General features: G+C 42.2%; 1 protein-coding gene across 1 annotated transcript in view; it reads right to left on the bottom strand.

Moving 5' to 3' along the window:
* LOC137543721 (epidermal growth factor receptor kinase substrate 8-like protein 1) overlaps positions 1–17,611 on the bottom strand; it is a gene marked incomplete at its 5' end in the record, with an annotated part of 38,296 nt that extends 20,685 nt beyond the window's left edge. Inside the window, 6 exons of the mRNA XM_068264848.1 lie at positions 1,234–1,360; positions 6,656–6,705; positions 8,993–9,113; positions 12,034–12,262; positions 17,291–17,373; positions 17,462–17,611. Of these exons, the coding sequence (XP_068120949.1) occupies positions 1,234–1,360; positions 6,656–6,705; positions 8,993–9,113; positions 12,034–12,262; positions 17,291–17,373; positions 17,462–17,611 (760 nt within the window). The remainder of the gene's footprint in view (positions 1–1,233; positions 1,361–6,655; positions 6,706–8,992; positions 9,114–12,033; positions 12,263–17,290; positions 17,374–17,461) is intronic.
* Between the last annotated feature and the right edge of the window lie 2,863 nt (positions 17,612–20,474).

Genomic DNA, 20,474 nt, shown 5'->3' on the forward strand with positions numbered 1-20,474 from the left:
ACTTCTGCTGGAAAAAAAAAAATCAAAAGGTGGGAGAAACTGGAGCACCATTCAGCTCATGTGCTAAAACGCCGCTATCTCGCGGCTAAACGGGGGTCCCTTACCCCCCAAACCCCCCCCCTGCAAGATCTACGACCAACTTGGTCATAGATTTTGCTGCTCTTGAGGCAGGGCTAACGGCTGCAGCCCTGCCTCTCAGCACCGTCTATCAGCCGCGCATCGCTGCCTCTCCCCCGCCCCTCTCAGCGAAGGAAGACTGAGAGGGGCGGGAGAAAGGCGGAGATACGCGCTGACAGACGCGCGTGAGGCAGGGCTGCGGCCATTAGCCCTGCCTCAATGCGGAAGAGATCCTCACAAAGAACGGAGGGGATTTGGGAGGTAAGGGACCCCCGTTTAGCCGCGGGATAGCGGCGTTTTAGCAGGGGCACACGTGCAAACTGGATCTGAACTCGTGCACAGCACACAATTTATTTCACATGTATTGCTAAAGAAATTCACTTCTCTGTGCTCTTTGTTTGTTTAGGCAGATTAATGTATCTAATTAGTTCTTATTCTTATAAGCAACTTGGAATAGACTGCAGAAGAGTAAACACTGAGGCTTAACCTTTTCAGTGCCTTTTGTAAAAGTGAAACCAAGTAAAACTTCATTTTTTTTTTTTAACATAAAAGTTATCATGCTATGGCTAATCTTTTAGAGCAGAGAGGAAGTTTTGAGTATTTCCACTTTAAAGTGTACCTGTACTCAGGGACTCAGTTGCAAACAAAAGTTATGTCTAAAAGGTCCTCTTGTAATCCTAATTCTATTTAAAAGATTTGATTGAAATTTCATAAAAAAAGTAACAAAAAATCATTACTAATTCTACACATGACGTTTGTCTGCACAGCTTTGTTTATACTCTGCTTGTTTATAGACAGGGCTGGATTTCTGGAAAGGCCAAAAAGGCCCGGGCCTTGCGGGGCTGCAGCCCAAGGGGGTCACGTGAACATGAAAGAGGGGTCGCTATATGTGAAAGAGTGGGCTGAAAATGGAGAGCAACATGAAAAAAGGGAAACTGATGCTCAAGGGGGCAGTTCATGAAAGAGAGGGGCTGCTGTACCTCGCTGATACATATGGAAGAGGGGGCTGCACATGGAATGGGAGGGGCACTGCTGCACATGAAAGTGGAGCCACAACACACTTGACCTAGGGGCACAAAAAGTATAAATCCGGCCTTGTTTATAGACCAAAATTACCTCCAGCTTCAGGCTTCTTGCTCCTTCTTGACTTCTTTCTTTGGTTGAGAACTTTAAATGCTTCGGCTGATTTCTGGAGTTTCCCCATAAAGAGCTCAATGTCATCAAAGCAGTGATTGAGGAGATCCTATAGAATATAAACATACAGGGCAGCATTAAATAGGTGCATGGTATACAATCTAACAAATACAAACTGTTTAATGGAGGTCATAATAAGAAACATTCAATTCAGACTGAGAGTTAGTTTAAAATTACCGTAAAAGAGCACCTGTACTTGATAATTTTTGTTCTATAAACCCAAAATGTCATGAATCTTATTAGGTCAATGTATCTCACATATACAGTTTCATATTTACTATATTGAAGTGAATAGGAGTACACTGCTGGGATTTTCTATCTCACTTAAATGTATGTGTGATAAATTCAGCTGAACCAATGATATAGGCTTAAATGCGCTTCATATCATAACACTGTACTAAATTTGTTCAATTCAATATATACAGTATATCCTCCTGTATGTTGGCTGTTATAAATGAAAAATAAAAACTTTGTTTTAAAAAAAAAATTCAGCTGAACTGTGGTTTCCCATGATGCATCAACTCCGAATATGCAAATTATCTCTTTATGTCCTTGAAAGCAAGGCTGCACATCCAGAACTGCTGGTGTACAGTAAGCCTGTAGCTAATTCATTTTACAGAGCCACACCAATCATACACCAAACATAATAGAGGGATTTTTGGTATCTATAAAGCGGGCGTGTCACCATAAAAATCAAATTTCAACAGCAACTGGTCTGAGTGTATTAAGTGATAAAGATGCTAATCCTGCATTCAAAACTTTCAAAACTTTTTCTGCTGTTATGATTTGGAGTTATCAAATACTTAAGGAGCACTGGCCCTTTAGTAGTCAGTGCCAAACAGTTGCATTCTGGGGGTTGTTTTTATCTACAGTATATTCCTCCTCTTCCATTTATTTCCCTGCCTAGCTGCTTATCTGAAACACGATCCCCTGCTCACTTGTGTTTACAAGCAAGGCTGAGGTGACTCAGCGATAGGACAAGAAAAAAAAAAGGAAAAAGCAGAAATGACATCAGGATTAAGCCTAAACTGTGGGCAAAAGACATGGTTCCCACCAGGAACCGAATTCTCTTCATTTACTATATAACATTCACTAAAATCAAAACGTGGACAGTACAATACATGTGTTATGTAAGCAGATCAAGTATTTATCTACTTATATGTGTTTTTTTCCCTGGCATAGTATGGCTGATCCTACTGCTTTAAAGTGCACCTGAGATTAAAGTCGCCTCAGGTTTTATACTCACCTGGGACTTCCTCCAGCCCTCTTGAGGACGCTTGGTCCTTTGCTGTCTCCCTCGGCTGCTCCTGTCCCCCGCTGGATGGCCCAGTACTCTGTCAGAGTTGCGTTTCGTCACACATGCGTAGCGCAGCCGCGGCGTGCCCCCCTCGTGCTCCCAGTGACCGGTAGCGATCTGCAGCTGTGCAGTAGCTACTGTTGTGTCACTAATTGCCCCATCTAGCAAGTGATTAATCAATTCCCATTCAAAAATACATCAAATAGTAGTAACCTACACCATCATCTTCTCCTCCTCTCATTCTTGATAAGATTTAATTAGAAAACTGATTGAGAATCATTCAAACCGCTCCCTGCAGTACAATGCTAACGCTTACAAATTTAGTCTAGAAGTCTCCCCAATACCACAGACACGTTGTTAGTGATCAGGAACCCTGGAAAACCATGCCTAATGGCTTTAATCACATGCTGCCATAGGCACTAGAAACTCGCTCCTTGTTCTCTCCACTCCGCAGAGCGAGAGCCTAACAGTGTGTTTGTACAGAAAAAGGCCTTCAGAAACAACCTTGCTTAACTCCAGTGAGATTTGATTGTTTTCTGTGGATTAGTGTGATCTGCTCTGCCTTACTGAACCAATATAAACAAAGAATTCCAGTTGCTATACAGACAGGAACTGTACGCCCATCACGTTATATAAACACTGGCTGAACCTTGTACTCTTCATAAAAGCTTTTGCAGCCTTAGCAGAAAGCTGATGACCAACCGGCACAACGAGGGCAGAATAAATTGCCAAGCCTGAGATGTGTGACTGGAAATCTAGCTGTGGACGGTCCAGTCCAGATAAAATCTGGCTGATTTTATGCACTTGACATGTGCTTGGAGCGATCATCAAGGACGTAATGTGCAACACTGCCAACAAGGCTCTGTCCTGATAATCAGCATTATTTTCCCACAGAACAAGAACATGAAGATCTGGAAATGTCTGAAATATAATCTGATGAAATCTGGAAACTCTTCTGTGCTGTTCCATGTCAGCATGAAGTAATGCGGAGTCTTGTCAGATCCCTCAAATTAGGTGAATTTACAAACTGAACTCGATTCTTGCCACATCTCCTTTTGTGTTGGCCGAATATACCAGAACACGTGCTGAAGCATGTGATCATTTTTGTCAGGTGCTAGCAAAGCAAGATTGTGATTTGCTGGTTGTGATCATAAGCTAAAAGTCTAAATAATTAATCAGGGATATACCAAAGACACGGAAGATCAAAAATTAAAAAAATTACTTTTTCTTTTTTATTTGCAGAAAGGTGCAGAAATATGTACACGAATTCAAATCGATTTTGTTGCCTTTTTTTCAATCAATTATATGCACTTGTTTACGTGATTAAAGAATTCGTGTACATATTTCTGCACCTTTTTGCAAATAAAAAAGAAAAAGTAATTTTTCAATTTTTGATCTTCCGTGTCTTTGGTATATCCCTGATTAATTATTTAGACTTTAAGCTTGGTGTTTGTGGTGCACCTGCAGGGATTTTTTGTATATTTTGCTACTCCCAGATACACTAACTAGTGATCATAAGCTAAAGCAGGAGGTAATCACAACAAATCAGAACAAACAAATTTGTCACGTGATCAAACTGATCACATGCTTACCCATGAGTCCTGGCCCATACAAACAACACTAAACGCTCTAAATCTTTGATATAGCATAGAGGAGGTATGATCATATCCAGCGTGGACGTTTCTACCTCTAGTGTCTGACGCGACTTCCTGTATAAACAGGAAGTCGCGTCAGAGGCTAGAGAGAGGAACATCCACGCTGGAGCGCACGGAAGGTATGTATCTGCCGCTGCCCGTCGCCTGCATACACAAACTATTCAGCGCTGGAGGCAGAGGCGGGACAAGGTCCTCCAGCACCCAAGGCTGAGACACCAAAGTGCGCCCCTCCATCCCTCCCACCCCAGCCGTCACTCACTGATTGCTATTAGACTAAGAGGCGCCACAGGGCCCACAACCTCTCCAACACCTTAATATTTAGTTATCTGGCATGCAGTCACTGCTATGTATCCCCTTTTCTTATTTATTTCTGCTTCAAACACAATTAGGAATGACAGCTGAATGAATTGTGCGCCCCCTCCTACACTGCTCCCTCTCCAGCCTATGCCTCGCCCGGCCCTGGCTGGAGGGGAGCGCAGAGGGGAGAGCCCAAGGTGAGGGGGGAGGGACCGTCACCCCTCCCAAGTGCAGCATGGATTTCCCCTCATGCTGCGACCCCAAGGCGGCCCCCAAAACGGCCCCAAGTGGGCCCCGGGCCACCCCGCGGGGGCAGGGGCTGCAGGCCCTATTGTTACGCCAGTGTATGCAGCAGTATCCACAGTGTCATGTGTAAATGCTTGCTAGAGGGGCACTTTAACTTTGGAATAAACTAGAGAAGGTTTAAAAACCCTGTAAGCATTTGGCTGTGTCTCTGTTGGGAAAGGATTTCACTTCCTTCCTGACCTGCCTCTGCCCTGAGCTGAACGTCACCCAGGGGCGTAGCTACAAATCGTGGGACCCCACATTAAAACTCAGCCCCACCCCTATGATTGCAGCCTTTACCTTGCCTTCCCTTGGTGACCCTCACAACCTGGGCACTCATCTTGCAAGGGCCATAAAACAAGTGTGGCCATCAAATACACCTGATCTGATGGATGGAACCCTTTATTGGAGTTAGGGAGGGACAATAGTTGGGGGCCTCTCACAGCTCTGCCCCCTGCAGTTGTGGGGCTGTTCCCCTGTAGTTATGCCCCAGCTTTCCCCTCTGTGAGGTAGAGTTCACACCTATTAGATTTCACATGGTTTGCGGTTTTCCAAAATCGCAATTGCTGCAAATTTAATTTATTTCAATGGTATAGCATTTTTTCGTGCATTGGTATCTCATTTTTCTGCATTCAAAATCGTGCACAATTTTAAAGTTAGTTAGAATCCGCAGACATAACAACAACAGATGTTTAGGTGATGCCTTTAATGACTAACTGTACAAGATTTTTCTGGAAGCTTTCAAAACTTCCAAGTTTTTTTTTCAGGCACGTTTCAGAACTGGATCAGAACCTTCAGTTCTGGTCCAGTTCTGAACCATTGGTTCTGGTCCAGTTCTGAACCATCGGTTCTGATCCAGTTCTGAAACATGCCTGAAGAAGAAACTTAAAGTTTCGAAAGCTTACAGAAAAATCTTGTACAGTTAGTCATTAAAGGTATCACCTAAACATCTTTTGTTGTTATGTCTTCGGATTCTCTCCATGACTTATACCGGATCACACACAACTGAAGTTAGTTAGATACACTTTCCTGTACAATTGTGCCCAATTTTGAAGTGAATTAGACTTTCATGTGAATTAACTTTATATTCATGGAAAAATCACAAATAAAACGAACACAAACAAAAATTACAAAACCGCGCACACAAAAAACGAGAATACCTGAAAACTCACCAAATGCAGATTTGTGCGTCTGGCAAATCGCATTCAGAAATCGTAATGACAAGTGTGAATGGCCCTTCAAGTGAACCTGACGGGAAAAAAGTGGACCTAGGGGGAATTTACCTCAGAAGGCTTTCCCCATCCTCACCAGAGGGCATCCAGCGTTGGCTCCCCTAAAAATCCCCTTCTCGGCACTTGTCAGGAGCCTCGAGCTGTATCAGCTCCCCCTGGTGCTCCGGTGGACATAGCCAAGCCCGATCGGGTCTACTCTACTGTGCAGGCGCTGACAAGGGGATTTTCGGGTGAGACAGCACTGGATCCCCTCTGCGGAGGAGGATGGGGGAAGCCTCTTTAGGATCCAGAGGCTTCCCCCTCCCAAGGTAAGTATCTAAATTTTTATTACAGGTGTGTATTAAATCTCTCTCCATATGTAACTTTCAAGAGTCCATAAGAACTTGTGGCAGTATCAGAAGCTGTCTGACAGACGATCCTATGGCTTACTTCACTGATAGACTAGTCTTTGACTTCATGCCTATGGGCAATTTTTTGTTTACTTAGGTAAGAAATAGTGACATACCTCTGTAACCGTATATGTTTTATTATTCTTAGAAGTACTACAAAAAAACCTTGTTTTCATATTTAATACTCACCACTTCCCTCCCAGCCCTCAGGGCCATCAGGTCTTGTGGATCCCCATCAACTGAAAGTACAATTATAAAGGCAATTACTTTCCTGTAGTAGATGACTGATTATATAATTATATACCGTAATATGCAGAAAATACAACATATACAAAAGTGTTATTAGACATATAAAGAAATTATATTTCTTTATAGTAGTGCATCTAAACTGGCCACATTTAGCACCTGCTACTACTTTATTATTATTATTATTTTATGTATTTATAAAGACAAATACATTATGCAGTGCTGGACAATAAATACATGCAATGGTACAAAGGATGGCAGACGTAACAAGGTTATACAATATAGTACAAAGTTATAAAAGGCAAACGGTACAAAATACATGATCAAGCGATTTTGGGCTGGTTAGGTAGGTCCAGTAATTCAAGAACGAGGTGGTCATAGGAAAGGAGCACACGGTCATGTAGCATACACTAGGGAAGGGGAGGACTCTGCCAAAGGCTTACAATCTAAGGGGAGGGGAGATGGACACACTACGTAGGGCTGTAGAATAAGTTTTCAGCAGAGAGTTATTGTATGGTAGGGGGTGGGAAGGTCTTCTTGAAGAATTTTGAGGGCTTGCTTGAATGTGTTGAAGGAGAGGGCAAGTCTGATGGGTGGTGGAAGGGAGTTCCAGAGTGTGGGGTGGCTCTTGAGAAATCCTGCAGGCGTGCATGTGAAATTAAAGGGTTGCTATGAAAATGGTTGTGCACATTCTGAATGGAGGATGGGTATGGGCACATGTTGGCTAGAAGCCTTGCAGAGTCTCAGGATTGCTTCTCAGCCACAATATTATTTGCATGGAACTTGTATGTACTTCCATATGTTTGCATTTTTCCCTGCACACTCCAGTTTCCTCTCATGTCCTGAAAACATACTGGATACTTAACTGACTTCCAACCAAATTGGCCCAAGTCTATGATAGAAAATTGGAATTGGATATTAGACTTTAAGCTCCTTTGGGGGACAATTTGCAATGTGCGTTATTTACTAATAGGGTGATCTCAGGAATTTGCAAAGTGTAATAAACTTTTAATTTATCCACTCTGCTGAATATTTATGTACTTAAAGGACCCTGTAGTGGATCCAAGTTTATGAATCCACAACTTTACAAGGTAAGAAACAGTACTGTAAACATGCCTCTTTCGCAATATAGTAGTGAATACTTGGATCCACTACAGGGTGCCGTTAAAACATGCATCAACTTTTGCACACCAAAAAGTAACAACTACCCTGGAGTTTTTATTGTTTCGGAGGTCCTCCAGCACCCACACCTGGCAGTGCTTTGTGAACAGAAGAGAGCATTGCTTCACTGTAAAATGATAAGAGCAAATCCAACAAAGTCACCATATTTAGTGATGGATAACTATATTCCATTGTTCACTACATAGCAGGCTTAAAGTGAAACTGAGATGAAAGACATCTAAGGTTCTATGCTTACCTACCTTGAGGCAGCTCAGTCCCTCTCGGCCTCCCTGGGTGGCTCCTGTCCCCGCAGTACAGCCTGGTAGCCTGGCCGAGCTGAGATTCGTCATGCGCACTCCCGTCGCCGAGAGCGTTCTGCGCCTGTGCAGAATGCTCCCAGCCACGGGAGCACAATGGGGGAGCATGGACAGCCAGGCATCGCATGCACGATGAAGCGTGGCTTGGCCAGGCTTGTGGTGGACAGGAGCCACCTGGGGAGACAGCAAGAGACTGAGCGGCCTCAAGGGGGCTTAAGGAAGCTCCAGGTGAGTATGGTACCTGAGTATGGTACCTTTGTGCAGGGTGTGCACAAAGGTATATACTATGGCAGAGGTGCGTTGATCCGCCTGGCGGATGGCTTGGGCATCGCGGGTGGGGGATCAGGCACCTCTGTACACACACCTGATAATCAGCTGAGGCGGACATTAATCGGCCTCCTCAGCTGACTTCAGTCAAGCGTGTGTACAAGACTTTCAACTCCAACGAAACCCTTATATAGCAATGCAAGTACGAATAGCAGTTGATAAGTGAATATAAGTGAATATAAACATAATAAACATAGCAGAGATGGAAAGTGGTGGACAGGATTCCTTTTTCATGAGCCGTATGTGCATGGAACCGCACAACAGTTTGCTTCCTGTGCTCCCTGAATTCAGTTGCTGATAATAAAGATCTTTTTTGTAAATAAACACTAATGAAACACTTTTTGTAAAAAACAAAATACCATACATATTTTTTTAATCGAAACCTAAAAGTTAATAAAGCAGAAATGAAAAAAAAATTCTGATACTTTCCCTAGAAGGTTAATTTAGTAAATAGGTCATGTGTACAGTAACCTACCCACTGTCTGGTTGGCTATGAGGTGCTTCTGCTGCATCTGTGGACTCTGCTCAGCTATGAGGTTCTTCTGTGGCATCTGTGGACTCTTCTCAGTCTTAATGACCTGGCTGTATAAATCCTCCTGTTCACAAATTAACAATAAAAAAAAAGTTTGCAACGTGCACCAAAGATACACAAATTTTGTGTCACCGGGTTACTAATATTATACTTTTCTTTTACACAAAACATGTTACATAAACTCAGAGTCAGCATTGGCTGATTAAATCATCCACTTACATGCAAGTTCATCACTGGTGCAGTGTACCAGCTTTACAGATGCACTTTGGGGGGACAGTGACAATGCATGGGCCAAAAACTACCCATGTCACCCAGAGACGGTTTTAGGTAAAATGGAGCCCTTGGCAAATGGAGCCCCTTACATTTTCATACAGTACTGACAGTAAACTTGCAACCTACACAGTTCCCTGACTTGTGGAGCCCCCACAACAGCACCCTATGGGTTGCATTACTGAACAGATTTCAGTGAGTGCATAACCATATATTTACAATTGCCTAGTCTGACCCTATGGAAGGACCGGCCATAATATCACCTAAACTTACATAGCTAACATGAACCAATTTCCCCCATTTCAGCTCTTCCCAGTGCCTAATGCTAACCACTTGTCTTCCTATGCCTAATTCTAACCCCAGTTCCCCTTTTTTCAGATGACAATAAACCCTAACTGATTTCATCCTCTAACCACTAAATGATGCTTAATTGTGAGCATTAAACCTTTGCCTAACCCTAATTAATACATTTAGTCAAAACATTCCTGTACCCTAGTACCCGACCTCTTACCCTTCTTTCCTTCCAATCTCTCCCTACCCTAACCCTAATCTCCCCAATCTGTAACCCTGATCTACCCTACTCCTAGGCTCCCCTCTTACCACCCCCAACTGTAACCTACATCAGCCCTACCCCTAACCTCCCTCTACTGTCACATTAACCTCCCTCTACTCTACCGCCAATCCTAACCTTCTCTTACCCTCACACTAACCTCCTGCTACCCAAGCCCTGTAATTGTATTTATTAAACAATAGGGAACAGTGGATACGGGGCACCCACTGGTGTATACACAGGTATAAAAAGGTTGAATTAAGTCCAACCTTAAAGAAGGTCTCACTTCAAACTTCAAAAATTAGCACTAGACAATGCATTTCATTGCTACAAGCAGCTTCCTCAGATCAGCAGCAGTGCAATAATAGAACATGTATCAGTCTCGGCCACCTTTGTCTGTTATTAAAAAAAAAAAAATGTTTTCACTGTGGGTGTGTGCACATGACCGCAAACACACCGCTGATTGTTCAGCATAGCAAATCTGGACCAGCATCTACCTGGATTTAGGAAATGGATCATACCAAAGAAATGTGTATGCTGACATTATTCTCTAACAGCTTAACACAACGAGATTATATAATGGTGATTGTCATTGTGAGCAGAAAAATGCCAAAATGAACTCAGAATGTATCATTTTACCAAACATTAAGAAGCAATAATGTAAAACAGGCAAGGAACAACCTTAGTAAGGGCAGTTTTCCACCGAAAATCACAACCAGCATCACAAATGCACTGTGATTGCGTTTATCTGTATTGATACAGCGTTTTTTGCCAGGTTCTTAAAAATGAATTAAAAATGAATCGCAAAAGTTGAAAACATGCAGCAAGCAGCGCTTTTTGCAAATGGCTTAAAATCGAAGCACGCGGGTGGAAAACCAGTACCGTGATTACCATATTATCAGCAAATCGCAGCGATCCGAAAACGCGATCGCAAACGAGGATGGTGAGAAAGGGCTTAAACGGAAATCTGTAGTGTAGGGGGGGGGGGGGGGCTGCCATGTGTGCCACAAAAGGCAAAAAGAAAGGAGGGGCACTCCCTATATATATATATCAACAGTTCCACTGTATGTACAGTGGGTTTGACTCCCTAGTAAATGAGTAACTCACTAGCAGCAACAAGCAACCAGTGAAGTCCTATTTGTGGATTATTTACAATGACCGTGTAGAGCTGTGAGCAGGACACTGACACTGGGACTGTGATGCATGTTTTATAAAAAAAAAAAAAAAATGTATACTTACCTGCAATGTCCTTTTTGTCTTTGCACTGTCCCCTTGTCGTCTAAGCCCACCCCCTCCTCCCATAGGACTGCACTGCTGGCTGAACCCATCCCACAACACGACCATGCTTCTAGCCTGGCACTTATCCCTGCACTGGGCAGAGGGCAGGGTAACTGAGTCCTGCAGTGGCAGTCCTATGGTGTCTCTGCATGCTGGAGATAGTGGGCATGTACCGTGGGTGGAACGGCTGTACTCAGCTATATTTAGCAAGAGGGGCACTAGGTTCACATCTGCATAATTGTCTTGGGTTAGTAATTTAGGAAGTGAACTGGGCAAAGGATTAGAATGATGACCATGTAAATAACACATTTTTAAAATCAATTATTATTTAACTTATAGCAACTAACACTACCTACGGGGCAGGAAAACAGACTCAAATTCATCAGAAAAACCATAACTTATAGCATATATCGCGCTCTTCTCCTGGCAGACTCATAGCACTTCAGGACTGCAGCCACTAAAGGCGAGCTTCATGGGGGACCATGATCATTAGGCAGTCTTGCCCAAAGATTCTTACTGTTTTACATACTGGCTTGAGCCGGGATTCAATCCCTCGTCAAAGGCTCAAATCCCACATCAGAGGCAACAACCATGCACTATCCAGCATAGCATATATCACTAACTTTTTCCAAACTCTACAAAGCTGTTAAACTTTTTTAACCCTCAAAGTATCTCAGCGGTGAAATCACACATTTTAAAGTAAACAAAGCTGTTAACCCACATATTTGTCTCTTTAAAAACCCTCAACCTTGAAATTCCACATTTCAGCTGTTGATGAACTACAAGTTCCAGCCAGCCCTGCCTCCTCGTGCAGCTGGAGACATTAGAACAGCTGCAGCGTTTGACTAGTGACTGATACGCTCATCCTATACGCTGATCTACATACCTTTGTGGAGCTCTTTGATTGCTGCTGCATTTGCATTTGAGGCACAGGGTTGATGAGGACTTGGGGATTCAGAGGAGGGAATGAGCTTCTCACAGGCTTGCGGGTGGATTCCCTCTCCAGGATCTCTGCTGGTGTCACATAGTGGATGTGCGGCTGCCTCCACTGCCTCTGTGGCTCAATAAAGCTGGGTCCCCTGGAGCTCTGCTGGCTTATCTGCTCCTGGCTATTCCTAACACAGGACAGCAAACAGCAAAGTTAGATAACGCCAGGTCACATGACACACATTAACTAGGTATGTAAAGCACAGCAAAGTTTATTGGCCGGTTCAGGGATGGGGCTGTAAAGCAGTGGTTCACACCTAAGCCCTGCAGAGTTCTGCACACACAGCAACGGAGACAAACTGGTTTGAAAACTATCTGAATTATGCAGCTTTTACACTTGTTCCCAGGTTTGCAGGAGGCTTCATGATACCAGCTAACAGGTTTCCTTCTGAGACACATCACTGTGATTTAAATATCAATAGTTCTGTTTGAAACAAGACTCTTGTAAACACTACAGCATACAGTCCCCAGCATCCCTGCATTCATTAACCCATTCCAAGCCAACAGATATGGGTCTGTGAAGACCAGTCTGAACAATTAGTAGCAATATTATTATAAAAGAGTAACTTAAATCAAGGATTGAACTCCATCCTAATCAATAACGGATACCCCATTTCCCACTAGAATTCTTTACTTTTTCTCTAATAGATCATCTGTGACGTTTGTATGGCTGATATTGTGGTGCAACCCCTTCTATAGAATGATGTCATGACCATGGTCCTGACAGTTTGTTTGCTGTCTGTGAACCTTGTTGCATTGTGGGAAATAACTGCTTTTCCAACTGCCTCTGTGCATAGAACTCTCAGAAACAAACATTCCGTACAGATCACCTGGCAGAACTAAAGCTGTCCCCAGCACTGTTAAATTTCAGAATGTAAATCATGGAGAGGAAAGATTTGACAAGGGGCAAACATTGCTAAATAAGCTATAAATGAACATTGCAAACAATAAGCAATTGTATTCATTATGTCATTTTCAAAGTTCCTCTTTAAAACTAAAGGTCCGGAACAGTTTTTTTAAAAAATATGCACTTAGCTAAATATTAGTAGTGAATATGAGGCATTTGGTTTCCAAAGAGAGACTGTCCTTGTGAACAAGTGACAGTTGGGAGCTATGCCAGTTGCCTGGCATCCTGCTGGTCTTTCATGCATTATTAGTGTCTGAATCACACACCTGAAACAAGAATGTGGCTAATCCTGTCAAACTGCAGCCACACATCTGATCTGCTGCATGGTTGTTCAGGGTCTATAGCTAATTGTATCAGAGGAGGATCAGCAGGACAGGCAGGCTACTGGTATTGTTTAATGCTGGGGATACATGGGTCAACCGGCGGCTCGATTAGCCGCCAGATCGATCCGAGCCGCGTCCCTGCTCGTCCGCACGTGCGCACGGATCGATTCCCGCTCGTCCTCGCCGGCGGTCCTTATCACCTTTCGATTCCCTGCCATTGTCCGCTGGTGGGAATCGAGCAGGCGCGGGTTGAGCGGCATGATCGGGCCAGCTGAATATTATCAGCTGGCCGGATCAGCTGGTCGATACACGGTACAGAAACGTACCGTGTATCCCCAGCATTACAGGAAATAAATATGGCAGCCTCCATATACCAGTACCTCTCGCTTTGGGTGTCATTAAACTGAAAATCTACTGTTATTGGCTAAAAACAAAGCCACCAATAATAAAATCAAGAAGATTTGAATCAGGATGATACAATTTATTGGCTAATTTATAAGAATGAGAGTAGGTGGCCACACACGATACAATAAAATGATCCGACTTTACAGCAATTCGTTAAAAACGATCGGATCTCCCGAAAGAATCGAAAGCTTTTTTTTCATTCGACTGAAAAATCCGATCGGATTTCCCGTTTTCGTTGATTTTTATCGATTCGGAATGCCAGATACTTTTCTTCAATCCTTCTAAAGATTGTATGGTGTGTGTTAATATATACACCCAAGCAATTTTCTTAGTTTCCAATCATTTGTATCATAATTGAGGAAAAATTGAACATAGGTGTGTGGTACGTTGGTCATATTTGATTGCAATTGATTGCAATTCTTAAATTGAACAGATATTTAAAAAAATGTATGGTGTGTGGCCACCTTAAGCTTTCAGCTGTGCAGCCTTTGTCAGACTCCAATCCTGTTTTCGGAGAAAGGCTGCCCAGCCGAGAGCTAATTCTCCTTCTTTTAAGTTGGCCAATAAATGGTATCATCCTGATTCACTTCTTGCTTTTATTGATGGCTAACACGGTACAACACTCTACTGCTACTACAATAATATACAGTAATGTGACTTGATTTCAATTCACAGTGAAAAGCAGTCATATAACAATAGTCCCTCTACACATCCACCTCCTTCTTGTACTACTAGCTGTATGTGTGTTCAGTTTAGATCAGAAGCTTTTATAGCTGGCAAGGTTATATTGTCACTTTGTATGGGCGGTGTTATGTGGCTATATAGTGTAGCTGAACTGGTTTACAGCTGTATTGCGCAGTGGGACAGGAAACATCAGTATCATTCTATCACCTAGAACCCTGGTACGTCATTTTATATGCTTAAAGAGTCTTTATAAAACAACACAGATAAGCCAAGCTGTTTATTTCACCTATTCTGGGCTGTTTCTGCTGGGCAGTTTACAAAGGGGCATAAAACATTTCATACCTTCCAGTCTGTAACTTTTAAGACTCCATTAAAGTGAGTCTGATGGCAAATTAAAAAAACATCAAAAGATACTTACCTAAAGAGAGGGAAAGCTCCGAGTCCTACAGCCTTCCCGTTCCTCTCCTGGTCCCCTTGTTCTAGCACTGGCTCCCCCGTTATCTACCCTTGCTCTCTTCTACTGCCGGAGGATTCAGAAGTTTTCAGGAGCGCTGCTCCATACTGCACATGCACGGTCACACTCTTTCGGGCATGTGCAGTACGGGAACGCCCGTCTTCAGGAGCACTTGTGCTTCTGAAGACTTCCGATGCCCCCCGCGGTGGGAGGTTTGAACAGGGGAGCCAGCGCTGGAACAAGAGGACCGTAGGAGGAACAGGAAGGCTCTACAGGACCAAAAGCCTTCCCTCAGGTAAGTATCTTTTTTTTTTATTTGTCTTCAGAATCCCTCTAAAGTGGACCCAAATTAAAAATACAAGATTTCAGAAATAAAACCTATTTTCTAAATTATAATAATAAATAGCAGCCTTTTTTCAGCTGCATGATGACAAATGTAAAATATTTTACATTTATTGGAGAAACCCCTCCCTTCTTTTCAAATTGCCGGGATTTTTCCGGCAAACTGGTGGAGTAGATGTGTCCGGCAATGGAGGAATTGCTAATGGCTGCCCCCAGTATAACCCTAGCTATGAAAAGAGAAGGGTGAAAAGCATGCACTGAAATGATCATAGGTTTGAAGGAGTGTTTATTTATCTTTGTATGTGTCAGAGTGGTGCAACTAAATATTTTTAATAAAAAAAATGTTTGGTTTGGGTCCGCTTTAAGGTGTTTCACGTCTCTCAGTAAAATCTATTCTAGACTAACTAAAGAGTGATTCCCACTAATCCTGTCACCATTATCACATCAAAGCAGATCATTTGGTTGCGTACTCATTGCCGCGCTGCACTTGACCTGGGCGCCGCCATAGATGTAATATTATTACATCACTGTGGGATTTACAGTGTAAATCGGGGGTCAGGTGCTGCGACTCGGAGGGGGAATAATATTTAATGCCGCACAGAATTTCAGCAGCAGCAGGGTGATGGCTCACCCTGCGCTCAACTGACCGGGCAGCCAAACAGTACCTACTAGTATCACGTGACTAGCGATGGTGAGTGTTGGCCAATGGGAGGAGCTTAGTGAGGCAGGAAAAGGCAGTCACAATTGATGACTCAGTCTAGTGTCTCACTCTATGTACATAACAGAAAAGATAACTTCAGAGGAAGGAAAAATAACATGAAATTAATTTATATAATGTTTTTACAGGTTTGCTTTAAATCACACCATTTTCTACTGGTTTATTTTAAAGTAGAACTAAACTTAAAGTAAGCTTTAATGGAGAGTTTATGACCACGCCAAAAGCAGTAATTAAACTAGAGTAATAGATTATGTAAACCTGGCATTCTTTTGTTCTAAATGAGAGCTCCAAATATTCCGGTTTTAAAATTTCCAGCATCCAGCTACATATATCTATGCCCCTGGAAACTTCATTTGCGGACCAAGGGCGTAAATCTGCATCTGTTTTTTTTTTTAACTTGCCACTCACTATCATGTGCGCACACCCATTCACCTCCATCACCATCCTGCTGGTCCATGATTGGTGATTTTTTTTTAATATGTATGTACTTATGAGGGTATATAACTGTTATTTTTTTGCAAATAAGGGCTTGTAATTATTGATATAGTATAAATAAACACAAAACGGAAAAAAAATATACCTTTATTTATAAATAAAATATTGTTACCATACATTCTACTAGGGACACCATTTAAATGTTGTAATAACCAGGACTAATGTGCAAATAAAATGTGTGGGTTTTCCATACAGTAGCATCTTTTATTTTTAAACCGTAATGGCTAAAAATTGAGCAATAATTACTTTTGAAACATCTGTTCTTCTCTTTAAAATGCATAGGAAATAAAACAATATTTTTTTTCAGTTCGAGAATTATGATAGATTTTTCCAATTGTTTGTAACTTTTGAAAAATCTGACCAATGTATCATTTTTTCCTTAATTATGAAAAAAAAAATATATAAAAAAACTGAAAAATTGAGTCTGTAAATCAAGAAATTTATCATCAAGAAATTCGATCACATTTCTCAATTTGGATAAACATATTTGATATTTCTATGCAACCGACTGTTTTTATTGAAAAAAATGTGAACTTTTTTTTATTTGTGGCTACCTTTAAGGTTCTATTTTAAACTAATTTAAACTAAACCTAAGCAAAAGAGGAGCAGGAATGTGTATAGGGAGTTCATCAGTAAGGACTGTGCTGGGCTAAAATATGATGTTGATCTTTCGCTTTACGCATTTTTCTACGTGACAGTATATCCAAAAATAGACTGCGGACACAGGAAACTTGTTATTTTTCAATAATATGTTTTTGTTTTCTCTTAGAGGACAATGAGAAAATGTCTTACTGATCAAGCATGGTAAATTTCCTTTAGTATGCTTACCGGAGTGCTTCTGGTCTCTTGGAAGTATGTCCAGTTCTAAAATCAGACAGGGCGCTGTTAATATCTTCTCGAATCAGTTCTGCCTAAGGAAGGTAAACATAAAGGATTGAGAAATGTTTTTGTTTGAAGTACCTGATTCTTCCTAGATAGTCCTCAGCTCAGAGGTCTTACCCCAACATCGTCACACTGGAAGAAGTGGACGTCGGCTTTGGGCTGGTATCTTTCCTGGCACACCAGTACCAATAAGGAGCGGGTCCTCTTCTCAGGGAGAACAGTGTCACAGCGCTGGATGGCAGAGACTGGGAACACCTCCAGGTCTTCCTGCAGGCAGAAAAAACAAACATTGTTCTATGTGGACTTTGGACGGTTTTAGCTATGTATCCCTATAAAGTATTATTATTTCAATAGCACTGACATCTTCCGCAGTGCTTTACATTCATGTCAGTCATGACACAAACTGTTCCTCAGAGTAGCTCACAGTCTGTCACTACCATAGTCAGTCATTGTCTTATGTTCCTATTTCGGTCTCTTTAAGGCCACATACACACATCAGACCATAGTCTTTTGAAAATCAAAGATCACAGACCAATTTTACCCCCTTCCATGTAGTATGAGAGCCATACCTTCACAGTCTTTTCTATGGGGCTGAACTCCCCATCAGAAAAAAATCTTTGCAAGATGCTGTACACAAAGATGCTGTACAGACACAAAAGATCAGTATCTGCCAAAGATCTGTTCCTGCCAAAGATCCATTCCTGCAAATTGCATTCATAGTCTATGAGATCTGCAGATCATCATACACACCTTGTTTAACAGACAATCTGAAAATCCATCCTGGTGGATCTGATCTGCAGATGAATGTCTGTTAAACAAGGTGTGTATGAGGATCTGCAGATCTCATAGACTAATGCATTTTGCAGGAATGGAATTTTTGCAGGAACAGATCTTTTGCAGATAATCTGTTATCATTTTCAAAAGACTATGGTCTGATGTGTGTATGAGCCTTAAGTCCCCTATACCGTCCTTGTGGTTTTGGGCCACACCAAGCTGCTTGGTGACTGTGTTGTACTGGTCCAAGTCCTATCCCATAGAGCCATATCAATCCCTGCCATGCACCGAAGAGGACCAAAAGTCCGAAACAGGCTGTCTGCATGTGGGGTGGGTATGGCTCTGTAAAATTTAAAGCTATAGGCTTGCTAGACACCAGTGGTTCTGGATGTAAGCTTGGCTTCTGGGGCATAAAGAGATAATTTGCATATTCACTAGCGGTGCATTGTGGGTAACCTCAGATGTTCACTTTAAGCTAAATTATCGGAAATTCCTTGTTTTAAGAAGGCAAACCACACTTATGTTCCTATTGTAATCCAACTTCCCTTTTTTTGGGGGGGGGGGGGGGGGGGGGGCTGTTAACTCACCTGTATGTTTTTGGGATGTTGGAAGAAAACCGGAGTGCCTGGAGGAAACCCACCCGAACATAGAGAGAACATACAAACTCTGGGCATATAGTGCCCTGGCCATGATTTGAATTATGAACTAAGCACTGCAAGGCGAGAGTGCTATCCATTACCCCACAGTGCTAAAATGTTCTACAAAAGTGGACAATTTCTAGCTTAGAATATTAGTTGATACTGGACCTGGTAAGAGTAGTAAGAGGCTCTTAACATGCAGATGTGTCATGACTGGGCAAGCAAGAATCCCGCTCTGGGCATTAAAGGAACGCTATCGATTAACATTTCTTTTCAATTGAGATAGGAATTGTTTGGGAAGTGCTGTTAAGTATGGGTGTACAGTATACCTTTGACTGCTAATCTGTTTGTTAACTGTTATCAAATTCCTTCACACTTCCCTGACACTGATTCTGACCTGATTCTGAGGGGCCAGTGAACCTTGAGAGGAGAGGGGATTCCCTCACACTCCATCTGTTAACCCTGAGTGTGAGAAAAAGCTCTTAGCTGCTGCCTGTCTCTGAGACCTCTCTGCAGAAAGCAGAGGAAATGTATCTTATGTGCAACATAAACATTTTGTAATAGTGTGTGAAACCTGATACCAGAGCCAGTGTATATACAGTAACTCTGCTTCAATATTACATGGTTCTTAGCATGTCAGACTGCAGAGATTCACCTATGCAAATGAGACATTCCAAACGTAGCCAAAATCTACACACAATGAATTACAGCTTTTGCCTCTGATATTTAACATGAAAAGTAGGAAACTGTTTACACTGCTACTTAGACATTATTTGTACATTGTCATTTTAGAACACTTGGTTGGATCGTGTTCCTTTTAGAAGGCCTGTCTTGCTATGCACAGCTTAAAGGAGGCAAGGATAAGTATTTCTTTGGTGCATATGCATTTTCACAGTGACTATAACTGGGGTTTGATAGTCATGTAAATATATTTTATTATAAAGCCCTAGTTCACACACTTAGATTTTTCATTGTTACTAAATGTGAATAGGAGTCTATGCCATAACATACACAAGCCCTTCAAAAAAATCACTGTGGAAAAAACTCAGCCATGACAGAGTACACAGTACAATGCATCTACAGTGCTGGCCACAGATAGTTAATTTCTTACCAGAGGAGAAGGATAGGTGTGGTTAGGTGGTCTGGTGCTAGTGGACCCTCCCAGCTCTACCCTGACTACCTACTTAGGAAAATGATGGAAATGGGAAGGAGTATGGACAATGAATAGAGATGTTATTCTCCAGTAAAATTGCAATGTTGTCTCAGAAGGACCCAGCAAGCCAAGTACCTTCAAGATATTTACTATATTACAGATGTGCAATGTGAAAAACTTTGTGCATTGCTAAATAATGCAAATTTCCTATCATATGCATAATGGGAGCAGAACATGGGATTTACGAAGCCAATGCTGTACATTACAACCTTTCAGGATCTGTATGTCCCTCTTATCTACCTCATCATAAACTGCTAGTTCTCTGTGATCCAGGAAATGATTGCACCCGACATCGACAGAAGTTTGGGGCCACCATAGACGCCCATTTAAATTCTAGGTTTAAGGGGAAATTTGGGCAACCGTGGTGCTTGCAAATTACCGTATTTTCCCTGGTTTTTTGGCGGATTGGCATGTAGGGGTGTTGTGCGATGGTTAAGGTTAGCCATGGAGGTGGGGAGAGGTTAAGGTTAGTGTGGTAGGTGGTTAAGGTTTGGCATTGGTATCG

Source organism: Hyperolius riggenbachi, unplaced genomic scaffold, assembly GCF_040937935.1.
Source record: "Hyperolius riggenbachi isolate aHypRig1 unplaced genomic scaffold, aHypRig1.pri scaffold_182, whole genome shotgun sequence".
Classification (NCBI taxonomy): Eukaryota; Metazoa; Chordata; class Amphibia; order Anura; family Hyperoliidae; genus Hyperolius; species Hyperolius riggenbachi.